General features: G+C 36.4%; 1 protein-coding gene across 1 annotated transcript in view; it reads left to right on the top strand.

Annotated features, from left to right (window-relative positions):
• Nucleotides 1-12,908, top strand: part of SLC15A4 (solute carrier family 15 (oligopeptide transporter), member 4) — a gene marked incomplete at its 5' end in the record, with an annotated part of 30,126 nt that extends 17,218 nt beyond the window's left edge. The window contains 3 exons of the mRNA XM_009709166.1: nucleotides 3,174-3,329; nucleotides 8,908-9,066; nucleotides 12,439-12,908. Coding sequence (XP_009707468.1) covers nucleotides 3,174-3,329; nucleotides 8,908-9,066; nucleotides 12,439-12,587 — 464 coding nt within the window. The remainder of the gene's footprint in view (nucleotides 1-3,173; nucleotides 3,330-8,907; nucleotides 9,067-12,438) is intronic.
• Between the last annotated feature and the right edge of the window lie 6,985 nt (nucleotides 12,909-19,893).

The raw sequence follows: 19,893 nt of genomic DNA, 5'->3' as shown, positions 1-19,893 counted from the left end.
GTCAACACTTTAAATAGAACCTGCTGGCTCACATATAAGTGAATTCAAAAGCAACGCTATCTGTCTTTATCAGTACTGGGGAAAAAAGCATATCAAGCTATGATAACTGAGTTGGGGAATAGGTTCATATAGCAGAATTCTTAAAAATTTCAAATTCTTTCTTGTTTTCTGTTCACCTACAAATGTAATGCATGATTTTGTTGGTTTGATGCTCCCCTAACTCTTCCACAATAGAAGCTGAGAAGGTGAATTCTTTGGGTGGTTATCTGCAATCTGGTTGGAAAGTATAACCCTTTGGAGTAACTTAACATCCCTTCATCGTAACATGAATTTAAGAGCTTCAGTTGCGACAAATTTGGGGCATAGGAAACTATTTATTACTAGCAGGGTAGAAAGCTTCTGTTGGTTTATATGTTTCGTAAAGTTTTTGTTTTCTCATTAAATTATATTTATAGAAGCCATATTTTAATATTCTTAAAATACAACATTACTTCCAACCATTTCTGCCTTAGAGAAAGATACTGATTAAAATCTTAAACATATGAAGATGTTAATATCTTAACTTGCAATCTTGGAAGTATCTTAATGATTTGTTTGTGCCATATTTCAATTTTAACTTACTTATCTAACTGGCATTAGTTGTGGGCACTACTTAGGCTGCCTATTAGATTGTGTAGATTATTTTAAATATCTTATAAACTGTGTGAGAATACCACTGATTAGATTTAATGAACATCTGCTGTGCTTCATGCATTTTACCGTAAATTCTGAGCAGCAGTATTTAAGGTTATTCAACTGGAAAATCTACTTTATTTATAGAGTGTAAACAATTATAGCAAGAACTTAAGATTCTTTTAACTACTAAAACTGTAAGGTTAAACTTGAAGCTTGTCTATCAAAGTCTATGAAAGAATCAATAGATTCTAGATTCTGAAGTATTCTGCCTTGAAGATAAATTTATGGCAAAGTTTGGTATATTGTAGTTATGCTCCCATGTGGCTAAATGCCTCCTAAATCTGTTTATGTTATGAAGAGTATCAAACACATTAAAGATCACTAGATGTTTTGAGGTGCAATAATGTTTTGTTGAATGTATATGAATGAAATTATGTCCAAGTTCTTAGCTGACTGTAATGCTTTGTTTATATTTTAATTAAGTTCTACTCTAAAATGTTTGTCAGCTATATTAAAACCAAAACAACAAGAAATTCCAGATTTAGTTTAATTACATCAGCTCTTCGTAGTTCAGAGGGCACTGAGGTGACTGAAGAGCTAAAGAAAGATACTTCAAAATAAGATAGGTAAGCAGTCACCTAAAAAAAAGTAAGGATGGTAGAGAAAATGTGGTGGCCTAGCACTAAGAGGTGCTAAGGTCAGAACAGTCTTCACCTCAAAACCAGATGTTATTAAGGAAAACTCTCTTTTTAAGAAGCATTTTGGGGCCTCAAGGTAGTATTTAAACAAACTTGAGTAATTCTAACCTGTTTTCCCCTAGAACTCTTGTGTCTCAAGATTAGACTATAGAGCTGTTGCAAGATTTTGTACTGTGAACAGATTGTGAACTGCTATGAGTGAATAAACTTGGGTTACACAAACGCAGCTTTCCATCCTTTTCAAAGTACTTTGTAAGTCGCTTGTTAATGTGTGTTTCCTCAGTCTGGTTGTCAGAGCTCTGGCTCTAACTCCCTACAACGATGGAATACAATGTTACCCTTAAGCATGTGATTTCTAGAACTTCTTGTTTAGTTGTGGCCTTGCCTACAGACTACATCTAGGGACTACAGGGAGCTTTCCTCATGCTTTCTTCCCAGCTTGGGTCTCTTGCCACGCCCCCGACTAGTAAGAAACTGCATATCATGGTATGAGGTGGTTTTGGCAAACATCAATCATTTCTGTTAGAACACTGTCACTTAGCAGAGAGATGGTGATCTGGTTGGCTCCCTTGAGGTTTGTATGTCACAGATTTGGGAAGAAACAGGAGAACAGATATTATATGGTGCATTAGAAATTGCTTGTGCTTGTTTATATGAAAAGTGCTGTCAATAGCTTCAGCCAACATCATATTAAATATCCATGTCATCTTTTGGCTGCCTCTAGGAAAGAAAAAACTAGAAGTAAGGGAGCAGACATAATCACTTGTACATGGTATGATATCCATGAAGCATCATGTCTGTCATCTAAGACTTGTACAATTTCTTTTTGTAACAAGAGCGATATTTTGTGCCCTAAGATTAGATCAGATCTTGGCTTAATCAGTAAAAAGAAACGGAAGTTGACAGGCCCTAAGTGGGAGTCCACGTGTGTGTAACACGTATTGTACGAAGTAGTGTCACTGATTCGGTCTTGCTCCTCTGAATTGGTGATGAATAAATCCACCTTATTTCCAAGGATATCAAGAGCTCTTTTATAGACATCCTTTCTGGGTGAAGCAGGAAGTTTTATTAACTGTGTCTTCTGTGCGTTTTATGTAACAATGAGGCAAATCCTTTAATCTGGGCAGCTTCAACAAAAAACCTACAGCATTATTTGATACTCACTTTCTACTCTAAACTGTTGCATTGAGCAAGCTAAAAATGGTTGTATTTCACACTATCATGTCTATTTTTCGTTCTACATGATGTACTTTCTATGCAACGTATTGCTTGTAAATGAAGCTCTAATGAAATTTTGGATCTCTTGGGATGATAAGTGTCATATAAATGTCATCATTATATTCATAGAGGGTTTTCATAGTTCTACAGGACTAGTGTAGCCATTTTGGTAAGCAAAATGGTTTCTAATTTATTAATACTATGGTGGGAGATGCAGTGGTTTAACACTGCAAAGTAGTAGTTTGTGAAAATGAGATTGGCTTTAAAAAAAAAACCACAACCCAACATAGTTTGTGTGAGAAAGCTCTCAGCCACTCCATCTGGAAAAGGGTTAAGTATTTCTATAATTATTGCTGCTGAATAAGAACATAATCACTAATTCTATGGCAGAAGAATTGTATGTCTTGAAATAACAATAGCAAAAGTACTCTGAAATGCTTTGTGTTAGGAAATAAGGAAATACATATTCCTATTTTATAATTTGTAATTGGAATGCAGGACTGAATCCTAATTTAATTCTTAATATGAAGAAACAATGTTTGCATCTTAGGTCAATCTTTTTTTCCCCTCCCCTCCATGTAGGAATTCTGGAAAGCAACAGACTGAAAATTGTAAAGGTTAAAACAATTAATCAGACAATTGGAAATGTTACATATCATGCTGCAGATTTGCCAATATGGTGGCAGATTCCTCAATATGTGCTGATTGGATTCAGTGAAATATTTGCAAGTATAGCAGGTAAGAGTGTGTGTTTTAAATCTACTTTCATATCTATTGTAAATGATGAATTCTTAGAAAAGAAATATTTACTTCTGAAGTCATTATAAATAAGCTCTAATGTTCCCAAATACAATATTATAGAATGTAACTTAATATAAGTGGCAAAACACACAATTGTCTTTCACATTTGAAAACTGGCTATGTAAGAATATGTTTTCGTGACTGAATTTCCAGCAGAGCAACACTTAAAATATTTTGTGTGTCATTCAGTTAGCATTGGATATTTGCAAGCCCTAATGGAAAACAATATGCTCTTTCAATATTGTATATTAAATAATAGTTTTAATGCAGTATTGTTTGCTCTGAATTGCAAATAAAATTGGTGCTTTGTAATTTTTTTGGCTTAAAAACTGATCTCACAGTTTAGAAAGTCAATTAGTAAGTGGAAATACCTTTCTGAGGGAAAAAGGAAGAAATAAACTGTCTTTAGAATGATTTATCACCAGTTTAAATTCATGTTACTTGAGTTTTTACATCTCTGAAATAAAAGTTATGTGACACTTGATCTAGTTTTTTTGCAAATATTAATAATGAATTTTTTATACAGTTTTATCTGCTTTATTTATAGATCAGTTTTTCTATGGTTGTTTTAGTTCTTCAATATGACACTAGGCAAACTGAAAAACTGTTCAAATCTTGCCTTTCTTGAACCAATGCAAGAGATCTTAAATTTCTTAATGCTGTTCTGTGTGATGTAGTGGACAGCTCTGTGATCATATTGATTTTTAAGCTGAAAGTGAAGTGGGAGGAGAGGGTGAATAGGACTGTAAAATCTTATTTTCTGGTCTGTTTCGTATACATGCAGGGCTCATTAGCAGGAGGAAAGCACAGACAACTTATGTGTTGTCACTGTGGTATGCCTAACACTGGTTTACTATGATTAAACAAGTGAAATGCTATTGTGAACGTCTTAGCACAGTGTTTACATATCTAGTGCTTGGGGGCAAAGCTTAGTTGCCAGTAAGAGAAACTTTTCATGATGGTAGAAGTAGCTACTCCGAAACTACTTAAATAGAATTGCAGAGCTACCTGATGTAATATATTGGAACTCCTCCAGTAACTTGATTTAAAAATAATTTAGTATTTGCTTAACTGTAGTTACTTATTAATATGTTGAAATACTGCTTCAGAATATTGAACTTTGAAGATCATCCATTCAAACTGGCCTTACATAGAGCTCTCTTTCTTTGATTCCTTATGGCAGAATTTCCTGATTTCATTTCCCTTGTAGGAGGTTACTTTCATTCCTCAGGCTGGGCAAGCATAGTGGGTTAAAATGAGATTTTCTAATTCTGTAAGATCTTGCTGGTGGTAGCCCCAGCTGTCACATGGCCCATTTGTTCCCCTCTTAGTGGAACACAGAACTTCTGCTCCATCGGGTTTCTAGTTACGTGTGTTTTGCTGTCATCACAGTTAGGAAATAAAACAAGGTGGTAGGGTTGCTTGGCAAGTAGAAGAAAGTGTGGGGTTTGTTGTGGGTTTTTTTTTCTATCTGCTCTTTTGCTCTAAGCTTTTCTTCCAGTTGTCTGGCCTGGGATTTCATGTGACTGGAAGAATTAGGCATATCCATCACGTATTAAACTCTACCTTAGTTATTTAGTATGTTGGCTCTGTCTTGTGTGTATTGCACTGAAGTGCACCACTAGTGTACTCTTTCCTTCCTGGAAATGGTAGGTTGATGTCTCACGGCAGGTTGTTGTGGGGAATGTCCTATTTGCAATGTGAATGCAGCATCCTCCAACAGTTAGCTCTATGCATGCACACGGCACGTACGTGGAAACCAGCACCTAGCACAAATTCTTGTGACAGTAATCACAGGACTTGGACATAAGGTCCTACTGGATTGCACAAGCTGAAATCCTAGTTCTTCACTTTTTGTACTGCAGCAGTCAGTATTGTAGATGAACCTGTAAGTATCAAGTGGCTGAAGGTCTGAGGTGATTGTCTGATATTTGATAAGGGTCCCATTCCTGGTTCCTCCTCTGTTCCCCCCCACAATGTATAGGCAAGTCCTTGAATTAATTTCTGTCAATAAATGACTAGTAAGATGTGGGGAGAGTTCATTATCTTTAAAGCACACTAAGAGCCAAGATGCTGAATACTTCAGATTCTTAAATGGAAAGTATGCTTTAGCACTGCAATCAATATGTATCCTTTGCTAGAGGATGTATCTGCATAGTCATTGCTGTCCTGTGTTACAGTACATTTCATTATGTGTGAACAGTAGCCATCAGAAATCCTAACACATATAAATCTGAAGGTGGAAGTCTGGAAGTCTTGCTTAATTGAGTTACTTACTAAAACTAAGGCTGTATTTAGCATTTTTATCAGAAGAGTAAAATAAGTTACCCTTGGTTACAATTTTAGGGATTGTACCAGTTAAATCTGAACTCAGATAAACAGATGAGTTATCAGAAATGCAAGTGTTCATGGAAAAATAAATTAATTTCTTTTGTCTTACACATTCTTGTTTCTCTGTCAGACATTGTTACTAGTTTATAGGTATTTGCAAGGAAAAAATAACAAGCCTATCTGCAGGTTGTGGAAAGGTCAAGGACTTGATGCATTTTCTGTTTGTTGAACTCCAAAACTGAGGGTTGGTTTTTTGAATTGCTTTAGTGGACTTCTGCCTGAGAAGTAGTCTTTAAGGTTTACACTATTCATATGTGAATACTCGGCTGTTCTGCACTTGCTGGGTCTGTATCAACAACTTTATCACTTCAAAAACTGTTAGTCAATGTTAGGAAAAATGCAAATGCTTCTCTTTCTTTGAACCAGAAATTCTATGCAGACCTTAATTCTTTTTGTATTACTCTTTCATTTGATTTGTTTTACAAAGCTTTTTTTTCCTGCGTTCTCATTGTTACCTAAACTTAACTCTTAGTGTCTTTAAGAAGGCCTCTGAAGACTTAATAGAGTATACTTTACCCATTTGATATTAAAAGTTGATAAAGGCATCTATTGTGCTATGAAATTCAGCTTTTAAATAAGCAAAGTGTTAATGGTTACAAGACTATAGTGATTTGGAAACTTTTATTGTGAACAAAAAGGGACTAAATATCCTAAGACCAGAAACATACATTTGTTTCTTTGTTTACTGTAAAACTAAGCATATTCTTATTAAGCCACGTTAGTTACACTTGAGGTACCTTTAAAAAGATGACACACATTGCATTAATCTTTTGTATTATTCTGTCAATCCTCTTAAAGCACCCTTATTTAACTGGGAATCGTAATCTCACATGACAACACCAACTAGGGGGTTTAATTTCAAAACTGCTTGTTTGAGGTAGCATGAAATCATTATCAATGACTGCCAGAAGGCAAAAATACCTCTGAAGGCAAAGAAAAGATTTTATATTCTTTATGCCAGATTAAATATTAGGGTTGCTGGAAACATTATTCAAGTTTAGAAACATGCTTTATTTTGTTGCAAAAAGTGCATAGTGTTACACCCATTTTGGTTTTTGTTTTGAGTCTAAGATCTTTTTTCCAGCAGTAACACTCATCCAGTATATGTCTCACGTGAACGAAAGAAGAAATGGGCCAGATCCTTTCATGTGATATACCTGAGTTTAACTTGTACAGGATGTACAAGACTGGTGACCAAAGTGTGGCTGATACTCTGGAGACTTGTGGCAGCTATGATAACTTAGTAAGAGGTTAAAAAACAAGCTACTGTATCCTGGGAGTAGTCTACTTTTTTTTTTTTCTTTAAGTGAGATTGGCCAGATAAATACTCCTTGAAAAATCTGAATTGTTATATTAGTGCCAAAGCCTATAAAAAATTTGAGGTTTTAATTCTCAAAATAAATATAACTTCACCCTCCCTTTCACCATTTGCAGATGCGTCTCCATCTCTGTAGCAATTCTGTTGTTACAGTTTGAACTTACAGGAACCCACACAGCTGAGTTGCACAAAGGCTGTTTCACTTCCCTTCTAGAATCACAGACAGGTTGCTGTTGGCACATTCTAATGTGTTTTACAAAGGAAAAGAGAATCAGTGTATTGATTATCAGAGATTTCTCAGGTGGCAGTACAGAATGCTGTTAGATCAGTGAGAACGTATAATTCTGTTTCTTTTACAGTAACAAAGTTCCTCCCTCACAACAGGCAATTTGACCTATCTAGCATGAAGTGTTAAGCCTTTTCTTGAAAAGAAATGCCAGTGTATTTGTATTAAACTCTGTCTGGAGTAGCAGAAGTCAAATACCAGTAATGGTGTAAATAAGGCATACCTTTATTATGCAAGGCATAAGATTTGTGCCGTTTTCAGGTCTATAATGCTCTCTTTACCAAGAAAAGTGTTAGATGAAGTAGCATTAATTTTCAGTACGAAGCAGACTGTTTTGAAACAAGCATTCACCTGTCAGAGAAAAAGCTCTGCAAAGAATGTATTTGACTGTCTCTTGTGAATAATCCCATTTGATTTTTTGACAGGAGTATTATTCTAAAAAGGAGAGTTCATCATGGGCATTAGTCTTTGCAAGGCAGAGCCTAACCCAGAGTGTTCTGTTGGTACTCAAATTCAGTAGCACAGATTTTCAAATTGATGTCACTGGTACGTTTTTCTTGGGTTTACTGGTTGAAATTTGAGTAAGGATAGTTTAAAGTTGAAGTCCCGTTTCTACAGGTCTTAAAAAGAATAGGCTAGCAAGCAATGAGCGCAGAGAATTCTAGATCAAAATTAAATTAAAACTAATTACTGCCTTTCCAACTACAACTAATTTCTCTGTCTGCACATTTGGAGATACAGACACTGAGTCTGTGAGAAATAAATGTTCATGGTCAATGCAAGAGTGACCTTCAGTTCCTGAGTACTTTGTTTTCAGCAGGGCATGCTGTGTGCTTTGTAAATACTGCACAACAGATAGGCAATATAGAAACAAGTGAAATGGGGCACATGGAACTTGCCAGGTTAGAGTTAGTTTAAGAAATTTCTTTGAGGATAATTTTAGACAGAAAAATGAATACGCTGCCTCAGAAGATTTTTTGATTTTACACATGTAATATTAATAAGATCAAAATGTGTGTCTGATATATTTGTTGTCCATTTAATGGGTAGATATATTGATGACCTTTATCTACTTTCATAAAGCAATTAGAATCATAGAATCATTATGTTTGGAAGAGACCTCAAAGATCATCAAGTCCAACCGTATACCTGATGCCACCATGCCTGCTAAACCCACTAAACCATGTCTTGAAGCACCACATCTAAACGTTTTTTGAACACCTCCAGGGATGGTGACTCCACCGCCTCCCTCGGGAGCCCATTCCAATGCTTAACGACTCTAACAGTGAAGAAGTTCTTTCTAATGTCCAGCCTGAACCTCCCCTGAAATTAGAAGGAACTGGGAGCTGATAGGGATTCACTACCTCAATTCCCTGTCTCCTGAAATCCAAGGCTAGTTTTAGGTCTTTAACATACCAGAAGTGGTGTACGTCTGTAACTTCTATAACACTAAACTAGAACAAACTACTATTGTTTCTTAGATCTTTCAATAGCTTTTTTTTTTTAATCTTTTAATACAGGTCTAGAATTTGCATATTCAGCTGCTCCCAAATCTATGCAGAGTGCTATTATGGGGCTGTTTTTTTTCTTCTCGGGGATTGGATCATTTGTTGGCTCTGGGTTGTTGGCACTGGTATCTATTAAAGAAATTGGCTGGATGAGTAATCACACGGATTTTGGTAAGTTATTTTCAGTGTATTCATAGTCTATAAAGTAGAAGGCTTCCTTCAGAAGCAGTTAAACATTAAGCGTGTGGAACTATGGAGTCTTAGCACAGTTATTATTTTAAAAATATAAATTTTTCTACTGTTTTGTTAAAGTTTCAACTTGCATATACATGTGAAATAATGTGACTATGCAAAATGATACATTGTCCTCATGAAACCTGGGAAACATGCCTGTGGTATTTTGCCTCTGTAAGGCCTGTCAATTGCCTGCCTAGCTGTTACTGCATTTCATCACTAGAGATTACTTACAAGTCTTTGTATTTTAGTAAAAAATATTTAAATTTTATGTGGAAGAAGAATATATTTGGTATAAAGTACTGAAATTACATTCTGTGGTTATGGGGAGTAAAATGTACTCATCTCTCTCTTAGTGATTATTCAGCTTCCTAGTTTCAAGAGACTTCATCAAATTTACCATGAGTTAATTTTGCATTTCTGTATGCTAGCTATTTATACTCTTAAAGTCCGACGTATCGTCTGCTTTGTATTGCCAGTTGAAGTTAAAAATATTTATTGGCCCCAGTAGGTGGCACCTTGGGAATTTCAGAAAATGGTACCGCTGCCATTAATTATTTTTAACTTCAACTCAATGGGCTAATTAGTTCCAACAGAAGGAGTGTGAAAAGTTCTTAAAATGTATGCTAGACCTACTGTGTATACACGGCTTAAAAGTGCAGCCTAAACTTACTTTAAATTTGGTATGAGAGAATTTGGCATTTAAACTTGATTTGCATGGTACCAAAAAGTAATGTTATCTGGAACAGTACGTATGCCACAAATCATCTTTGGTTTATAAGTTATTCTTTAAGAAATTGCAAAATATGACAAGTAGCCTTAACTTTATGGAAGTGGCCTCACCAAATGAAAATTTAATCACATTGAGGCTTTTTTCCCCCCAGTCAATCTCAAAATTAGAAGAGCATTTTTTTCTGTAATTCTATATAGAGATAATTCAGTTAATAAGGGCTCAATAGGAGGATAATACATTCATATAAATTAATATACATGATATTTGATGGTGCTTTTTTAACCTCTTGCTTTTATTTTCTGAAGCAGCCTACAAGAAGACAGTGCCTAATATTGTCTTGTAAAATATTTAGGTTGTGCTAAATATATCCAGAGTTGGCTAGAACTGGAAGATGTTAACTTTCATGACTCATTGGTCACTGTTTTGAATAAACTACTCAGCTCAGTGGATTGTCCTTTGGACAGCTGTCAGAACCGGGTATTTCTACCTTTCTTAGTCCAAAGACTTGATACACAATGGTTCCTTCTCAGCAGCTATACGTCTGGCTCAAGGTTGAAGTGCTCAGTGGGTGCTTTTATAGCATCCATAGTAGCTACTATTTTAACTGTTTATATCAGTAGCTGTTTGTAACTCAATTTTCATTTGGTATAATATTATTGGAAGTTATCAAATTCACATCTAAAATTTACTTAGGTCTTCCAGGGTAGGGATTTTCAGGAGTCGTCTTTATGAATGAATGACTTCTGAATTTTTCATTGGATGCTGTAGAATACCTATGAGTACGTGCACCAAGTTTCTGCTATTTATGCTAAGTTGTGATATCATTTAAGGTAACTGACTGCCTCCAAAATCTACTGAGAAAGTTCACTCTCTGCTGGCACTTCAGTGTTGGTTGCTGCCTTTGAAATGACTGTTATTTCTCTGACAAAACCTGGGATTTCGTGGGTTTAATATCCCATCTCATAAAGGATAATTACTGCTCTTTAAACGTCTGCTCTTGAAATGGAGATTCACATGTATATTGTATTTTAAATGTCAAGAAAAGACTCTGTTTAATTTTATTGCATTTTATTATAAGTTAATTTAATTGAATCTCAAGTTTCAGTAATTAAAGTCATTTAATCTGAACATTTATAGGCATGCTGCATGAACAGCTTGTTAGGATCGATGTATACTTCACTATTTTTACTCTCTCTAACCTTTTTGATAATCGTAATGGTCCAGTTGGCTGTGGCTCATGTGGCGTGTTGGAAATGAGCCACAAAATATTGTTCTTGGAAGTACAGCAATAGTTAGTGCACATTTCTTAATTGAGGAATAATGTTTTAGCAATGAGCTTCCTTAATGTAAAATTATTTAATGTGGTACAAATCACTAATTTATAAAAACTTTGAGGGAGTGTCAAAGGTGAATTGAACCAAAAAGAAACCACAGTTTAATGAATTTTAAACTTTGTTCCAAAAGAATGCTGAGAGAAAATCTCAGTAATTGCTTTCTTTATATCTCCAGAGTTGCCGAACTTTTTTCCTTAATAGCATTAATTTTTTGATTCTTATTATTTTATCTTTGACTTAACAGAGAAGGGAGGTATGGGCCTCCAGTTGCTGAAAGACTATATAGCATTAAGCAGGGCTGAAAAGGCTGCTGGAGAGGAGTCTGTAGTATAGGTAGTACAAAAAAAAAATCATACTTCTACCTGTTTCAATTAAGCTGTAAAACATAAGAGACTTTCTTTTTTTTCCTTGAAAAAGAAGCCTTATCACTGCACTGTATTTTCCGAACTCCTTGAAAGTATATCTGGTGAGGATGGTAAAGGCCTTAAGTTACTAGCCTGTATGAGTGTAGCTTTGCTTCCATCTTAAATGGTGCATTTCATTGGGAGCTGTTTCTGAACAGTTTACAGTCCAGGGCTTTATTCACAGAAATTTCTTTTTCAGGTCCATATAGTGGCCACAGCACAGGGATGTTTTCTTTTTTGCCTTTGAAATGAGTTGTCTCCTCAAAAATTTATAAGTGATCTGTATTGCTTACATTATGAAGAAAGTAAAACGTATATGAAAATACATATTAAGGTTTTTTAGCTGTTTTATCCGAAGTCAGCAAGCATTGCAATTTTGCAGCATAAGAAACCACACAAAAAAAACAGGGGCAGAGGGGGAAGAAAGGAAGATTATTAGCCTTTTAAAATTGTTTTGACTCTCATGAAGCATGCCTACTGCTATATGTATATAGTCTTTCTTTGCACAAAGTTCTTACAGTGGTAGGAGGAGCTTCCAGCAATTTTTTCTAAGAGATCACGTAGTGACAGCATATCAGCTTCTTCAGGGACATTACTTGGTTTAAGGTGTTGAAGCACAAAAGAAAGCAATCCTTGTACTGTGCGCATCCTCCTCAGAAGTTTCATCTTTTGCTCTGGATAATTAAAAAAATGAAACTATGCTGTCGGATGGAAATGTCATTTGGTTTGGTTTGGTTTTGCCCATGGTTTGCAGAAAAGTCTTCACTACTTAAGCTTGAAGGGATTGACATTTTTATTTGTATAATGGTTATTAATGTTTCTCTCCGATTCTTTCTAGGTAATATTAATGGCTGCCAATTAAACTACTATTTTTTTTTGCTGGCCGCTATCCAAGGAGCAACCCTCTTGCTTTTCCTTATTGTTTCTGTGAAATACGATCATCAAAAATCAAAGATTAATGAAGTGGCTGCCAATGGGAGGATCTGATACCTGTTCCACAGCAGACTCTATTACAACACAGCACACCGTGAAGTGGCAGCGCACCCTGGGTCTGCGAGATCTTAGGTTTTCTCCAGTGAGACTCTTTCTAGACTTGCATGTTACAGGAGTTCTCGCCCTTGCCCCCTCTCGCGTAACGTAGGTAAGTGCCTTATGTTGGCGGGGCTCGTTTCTTGCACTACGTCCTGGCAGAGGACAAACACAGATCTTGGAAGTGTATTAACTCTAGGCATTCAAGTTGCTCTTTGTTAATCGTGAGATGTTTACTTAACTCTTGAAAGTTGGGACACTTGCACTTGGAAATTGAGTATAAGAAGTTACACGTGATGTGGATTGTTCCTGACTGAAAAATTCTGCTTAGTGAAGAACAGTGGATCTAGAGAAACACTCAACAATCTCAAACCTACATTGAGGATACAGGAAAGAAAACATTTTACAGAAACCTCAAGTAGTGGTTACAAGAAAAAGTTTTCAATCCTGACAGACATTTTTGGGGAAGAAACAGGGACAAACTAAACTGCAGATTAGCTCAGATGAAAAAGAAATGTAGTTTTATAATTGACCTTTCAGTGGCAGTATCTCAAGGATTTAAGTCCAAACTTGCAGTCAAGAGTATCCAGTACTGAAGACTAAATTATATGTCACAGTAGATTGTCATATAGCTGCTGTAATTTTTGGTGCACAATGAACGTTTGTTGGGACTGAAGGGGTTTTACTTCAGAAATGTTTTTATTTTTGAATCTGCATTAGATGAATTAGGACAACGTGGAAACATAACATCTTTTGACAAAGCACTGTTCAGTCTAACGCTGTTACTTCCCTAAGGACTATTATAAATATTCGCACAAAGAAAACCTGAGATTGAATTCTCAGAAGATGAGTGCGCAATAACAATTTAGAAACCTTTCAGCCAGTTCCTTTGGTCTTGCGACTTACTTTTAGCTAACATGCTACAGGGTTTGTATCTTTCAGCAACACATTCCTATAGCACAGCAAATGGTGTTATGTTCAGTCTCTTGAATTTTAATTATTCTAACAATTGTACCTAAGATTGTGTGCAGACTGGTATGGAAGATGCAAGGAATTACGCAGAAAAAATAAAAACTCAACTTTTTATTAATGTGTTGAATTTTTATAGTTTCCTTTGTCTGCATTTACGTTGTTAAAATGTCCTTCTTTTGTACATGGACATCTTTTTAATGAGTTTACAAAATAAAATGAACTTCCATGCTGTGACTTTTGACCCTTTGTTTCTAGGTGAATAAAATTATACTACACATATTTGGTTCTTTAGCCTTTATTTCCTAAATATACAGTGGAATGCTATTAGATTTCTACATGTACACAGGCGTCCTCTTAGTTTTGTCAGATAATACAGCAGTATGCAAGCTGTCCTGTCTTTGCCAAGATAAATCAGCGTAAATGCTTCAGCTATTGCATTATTTATTATGATTTAAAATTGGAATAACTAAAGAAAAGAAGTAAGCAACATCTCATATGAGGAAAAGCTAGTTTCCTTTTCCAAGTTTGTTTTAAAAGCTCCATATGTTATGTTTCTGGAATATACCATTTGTAACCAGCTAAAAAAGCCTACTAAGATGGTATAAGCTGCATAAGGAACATAGAGGGATGGAATAATTTCTTTCTTGAATGTATGCTGTTTCAGTCATGCACTTCGGATACAGGGATAAATCTGTAGTGTTTCATGTTTATTTCATTAATTTCCAAAGCATATATAATCATAGGAGAGAACTGGGTTGTGCCTACTCAGTAGTATTTTACTAGATTTATGAAGATTTTGGGTTTAGAAGTGTTCTTTCTTCTGAAGGACTAGTACTATTCTCAGAACCTCCAAGAGGCGTGTGTTTTCTGGTGTAAGATGTCATCAGCTTTGGTGTCTCTGTACTTATCCCTTTTCCAGTAAGTGAACTTAATTGCACTATTTCTTCCCCAGATCTAAAATTTGTCAACAACATCTCTAAATTTCCCATCTGATATGAGCCTGCCCATTATGGTTAAAACTGAGTATAGTGAAGAATGGAGAATAATCTGCAGATTACCAAAGAAACTAGGTGTCTAACAGTAATTGTGACAGTCTGTGCAGGCAAGCTTTAGTGAAACTATTATTTAAGGAAAAAGATAATCAATACTAGGTTAGCCTACTCAATATTTAGGAAAATGTCTTTTACCCAGTTACAAGCATACAGTAAACATCTGCATGTTTCTGTAGGGCTGTAGTGGTTCTAACACTCTCAAGATGAGACTGAATGTGTAATCAGTTGTATAATTTAATTTTTATTTGGAATGACTTGGTTGAGCTCCAGGCACAAGTAATTATGACCATTTATGAAGATTAATCTGACACTTCTCATCAAAGGGATAAGGCCTTTTTGTGACTCAAAGGCTTAGCTGATTCTTCCTCCCTGACTTATCTTATAGTGTTTCTACTCCAGTCACAGAAATAAGACTAATCAATTAACTTTGTGACTGAGCACTGCACCTCATTAATGAAATACCTCGAAATGTACAGTTTTAATTTAGCTACATTCACTTCTTAGATTGTTCCAGTGCAATAGAAAGATCTGACAGGAGTCACCCTGATGGACTTTTCGAAGCCTCTGACTTTCCAGGTGTCTTAAATTCAAAGCACAACACTGAAAAGTAAGTTCTTGTTCAACATGAGATCAGGTGTCTGATTAAAGGTCATTACTTTTACTCATAAAGAATTATGAAAAGAATAAGTGTGTACCTTATAATGCCTATGCAAGCTATAATCTAATCATGTATGAAGAATAGGTGCCTGGGACCCTGTGTTTCATTTGAGATCATAAGGTGGATGCATTGCTCATGTAACTGTGGATCTTTCAAGAGTACAGCAAGACCTGTTTTCTCATGCCTTTGTGTCTGCAGTCTATACTGAATATCCCTCCTCAGAAAAGGGAAGTCTTTTTTTCATCTGTTCTGCTTATGTAAACCTCCAGAGTGAGTTTAATTGCAGTAGTTGAGGCATCCAGCAGTATTTCCCTTAAAAGTCTGTAGTCAAATCTGTGAGTTGTTTTTGTTTTGTTTTGGTGGTTTTGTCTTTTGTTAACAAAAGATGCTCAGGGCTGACACCTGTCAGACAAGGTTGCAGCTTAACAATAAACCTGTATTAAAAGATGCATGGAGTTCCTAACATTTTTTTTGTGTGTTTGAAATTGCTTTTCGAAAAATGCTATCCTAGTGATTTTGTTTATATGCTGGGCAAGTTATGTTACTGCAGACAGGCCCTCTGGGGAAACAGATTACAATGCTTTCCATTTGAGCACTCAATAGTTTGATATGCAAATTCATTTCTGAGGAAGCAGACCAACACTCAGCGCTGCTAGTGGAATAATGCACATACCTGAGAGCATGGTACCTGCTGGCCCCAAAGCAAGGATGTAGCTGCAGTGAAAGAAAAGAGAACTAAGGTCAGAAGCTATTAAATGATAAGTACGTAAATAGACACTTTGCTCCAGGTAGCCCTAAGTTCAGAATAGCAATGGACAGTACTTTTGGTCAAGATTGCCTAGTGACAGTTAATATAATCTGGCTCTTGGCTGTTTTTTCATGTCATGTACACAATATGGTTTAATAGCCCTTTCCATCTTGGAATTAATTTTTCCATTACAGTATTCACAGCACAGATTTTGTTCTGTAAGTAACTCAGTGGAAAGAACAGTTGTCAAAACCTAGTTACGTAGTAATTGAATCCATTTACGGTGGTTTTCAAATGAGCCTTACTACGTGACCAGTAATCTCTAACCTACAGTCTGTTGGACTTAAAAGTTCATAAAGGATGAAAAACATTACACTTTTACAAGCACAGAATTGGGAATTAATTACAATCCATCCCACTAACTTTAGTCGGTCAGTGGCTGTAGTAATGCTTGAAAAAGGAAGTAAAATAACCTGGCGTATTGAGGAATGATCAGAACAGAAAGAACTAGGAAGTGGCTACTTTATACCCTGAAGGATGAAAACTTAACTTTTCTTTCCATTCTTTGATTAATTATATGTATTTTTTATTATCTTTCTTAAACATACTTCCTTTATCAGGACATTCTCCTACAGTGAGTAAGTTCAAAAGATGTACATAACATTAATAGATGTCCTTTAGTGGAAGGAATGTCTGTGCTCAGCTGAGCTGTGACTGCATTTTCTGTGGACAGTCCTGAGCTAGCTAGATACAGATGAGAAGAACCACAGGGCAGGTTGGTATAGATGATCCTCAGCTGGCTCTGCTGCTTCAGAGCAGACAGGACAGTACCTGTCATCAGTGCCCAAACGGCACTCTTGGATCTAGGCTACACAAACTGCAGGCACATTGAGACTGCGCCATAGACATGCTCCAATACTGTATATTCCTCCTTTGGTGCATGGCTACCGTACAGTATTTTACTGATAAGACTTCTCATCCTCCTTACTAGGAACTGTTGGTCACTAACGAGATTTAGTGATACAGCAGAGTCCATAAATCACTTTTGACAGGAAACAGAACACTTTAATGAACAAGGGAAAACAAGGTAAATATTGCTTTGGCTTTTGAAGATGGAACGTCAGACAGATAACATGCTTTCTGAAAGCTCTGAGATACACTTGACTATCTCTGCACATCTAATGCTGTACATGACAATCTCTTCCTATCTATCCCATCACCTTTTCAAGAGTAGTTTTCTCTGGGCTCTGAACTCTCAGGAGACCCTAAGGCCTTGAATTGTTCTGTCTGCTGTAGCTATGGGAACTAGTTAATACTGTGTATCAACACAAAATGACTATAGCATACTAAAGTAATCATAACTATTAACTTGATCATAATGACAAATGGCTTTACTATCAGGCAAGATGCTATAAACTACTAGTCTGCAAACTAAACATCTGTGAAGAGCCGTGTTCTGCTCAGAGTTAGGAGGAAGGGGCTTGAGGGAGAAGATGCAAAGGGCTGGTGTATAGCTGCAAGTTTTAGGCAGATTGCTATGCAGACACTGCAATAATTAAAATGTGGGGAAGGGCTTCCATTAATTAATTTCACATTTTAGAACGTTGTCAAAGTGATCCAGAGTTAAAGCACAACTTCTTAATGTTGTCTGGCAAATTAATATCCTGCACAGGAAAATCTGGATTAAGTTCCTAGAGTGAAATAATTAAGATGACACATTAGCAGACTTTGAAGTGAGTTTTCATCCCACTTGTAGCTAGGCAGAGGATAATGCAGTTGCTGTAATTCTGGAGTCAAGGAACATGAGAGAGATCCTAGTGATGCCTGTGACGTGCAACTTTACATTTAAACTCTTGTTCTTTCTTTTGAAAGAAGTCCCAAGCATTTGGTAAGCTCTGTCCCCTCAATGCCTGACACACTGCCAACTCTGGGGAGAAGGGTAATAGGCAGAAAATGGAAAGCACTCAAAGGATGGTACATAAAGCAGTTGTACAGATGCACAACTTCATGTGACATTACAACAAATCTGATACTTTTCTTTCTAGCTTTGTCCATACATTTGGGGGAGGGGCTTTTTTTCTGTCACATTAGAAATTTGAAGGCTAGGGATGACTGAAGAGCACTGGCTTGGCTATCTTATTTGGAGATTTAAAAAGTAAAGCAATGCTAATAAAGCATTTCTAACAGTGATGTTATCTATTTCCTCTTCCTTTTTTTTTTTTTTTTGTATTCTGGTGTACCGTATTGTCAGTGAAGTACTCCTTGACAGCTTGATGATTCAGTGTGATTCCATAATAACAATTATACCGCAACATTGTGCTCTTGGCTGGATAAATGTGGGTGCCCTCATTGACTTCAGCAAATTCCAGTATTGCTGTTATGTTAAATATCAGGATTTTTTCTGCTTGTTTCTTAAGACATTACTGATTGATAACCTCCGTACCATCTAAATATCTGTCAGCTCATCACAAATTAAAAGAAATATGGGGTTTGGTAGGTCTCCCAAAATTTCCTGGGTTTTCAATGCAGAATTTAGTATTGTATTAGATGTCACTGATGGAAGGAATTCAATTAATCATTACTTTACAAAAATCGGTGGTGGTGGTGGTGATTTTTGTTGTTTCTGCTGCCTCCACCCACCAGCTGGCACAGAAGACCTTAGAAGCAGTGCAGTGTTGTGGCAGATGGATTACGACTGGAGATGATAGGGTTTGAGACTAGAGTTTCTGGGGTAAGGGAGGGAACGTGCCCTTCCCTTCCCCGTCTCTTCCAAGTAGTTATAGAAATGGACAAGTGATCCTCTGTGGGGGCTCTGTTTGTAGGTTTAGGTGGAACAAGACCTGAGGGATGGGACCACGTCACTCGGGCTCACTGCAGACAAATGCTTTCAACTTCTATGGCATTTTGTGCAAATATGTCTTAAGATGTCTGTCTTGAGGCATAAAGGCCTGAAGAAAAGGTTGAATTTCTGAAGGTCTGAAACCCTGCAGACACTAGCCTGCATGAAATAAGCGGCTTATCTATTTCATCTGTTTGGCATAAAAAAGAACCTTCTAGATGCCGCAACCTGCAGTTTAAGAGTTGATAAATTTCATCTTGATTCTTCCAGAAATAAATTTAAAAAACCCCAAATGTTTCTACTTAAAAACCTGAAGGACTAACAGGAGGCAGATGATTACTCACACAGCAGACATTTCACCTCAAAGGCACGACTCAGAAACATGAACCAGGTGTTCCCCTGCTTGTAAATACAGCGCAAGCACCGCAAGAAGTAAATTACTTAAAATGGCAGAAAAAAGTAGAATAAAAGCAGCAGAAGGGATCTCTGCTGTAACCCAAGCTTTTACAATGTCATAGATAGTTAAAAGGTGAGTAGCTTTAAAATTAATGAATTATTACCACATCTTCTAATTTCTTCACTGCTGCTACATAAAAATCCTATAGAGCTGCTTCCACAGGGCTGTCGGAGCTGCACTGCAGAAGATGCACAAATCACTGGCCATGCTTTGGTTTAGTTTAACATTGGTGCGAACAGATAATACAGATAATACTTGGTTTTATTTTTTTTTCTACAGTTACAATGAGGTATAACCCAGTAGTGGTCATGTTACATGATTAGCTATACCTGCCTTCTCTTACTGCCGTAGATGACACATATACATGCACATGTAGATAACCCCTTGTTATGGTAATTATTAGTGTACAGCCTAAACAGATTGTAAAAATAACTTTTATTCGAATACAAAACCTTAGATTTGTAAGTTAAGTAGTGATGGGAATCATGAGCCATTGGACTACACCTCTGATCTGTCTCATCCATCAAATGCAAAGCTA

Source organism: Cariama cristata, unplaced genomic scaffold (genome assembly GCF_000690535.1).
Source record: "Cariama cristata isolate BGI_N322 unplaced genomic scaffold, ASM69053v1 scaffold14630, whole genome shotgun sequence".
In the NCBI taxonomy this organism is placed as follows: domain Eukaryota; kingdom Metazoa; phylum Chordata; class Aves; order Cariamiformes; family Cariamidae; genus Cariama; species Cariama cristata.
The sequence above is the reverse complement of the archived record's forward strand: the minus strand, read 5'-3'. Positions and strand labels throughout refer to the sequence as shown.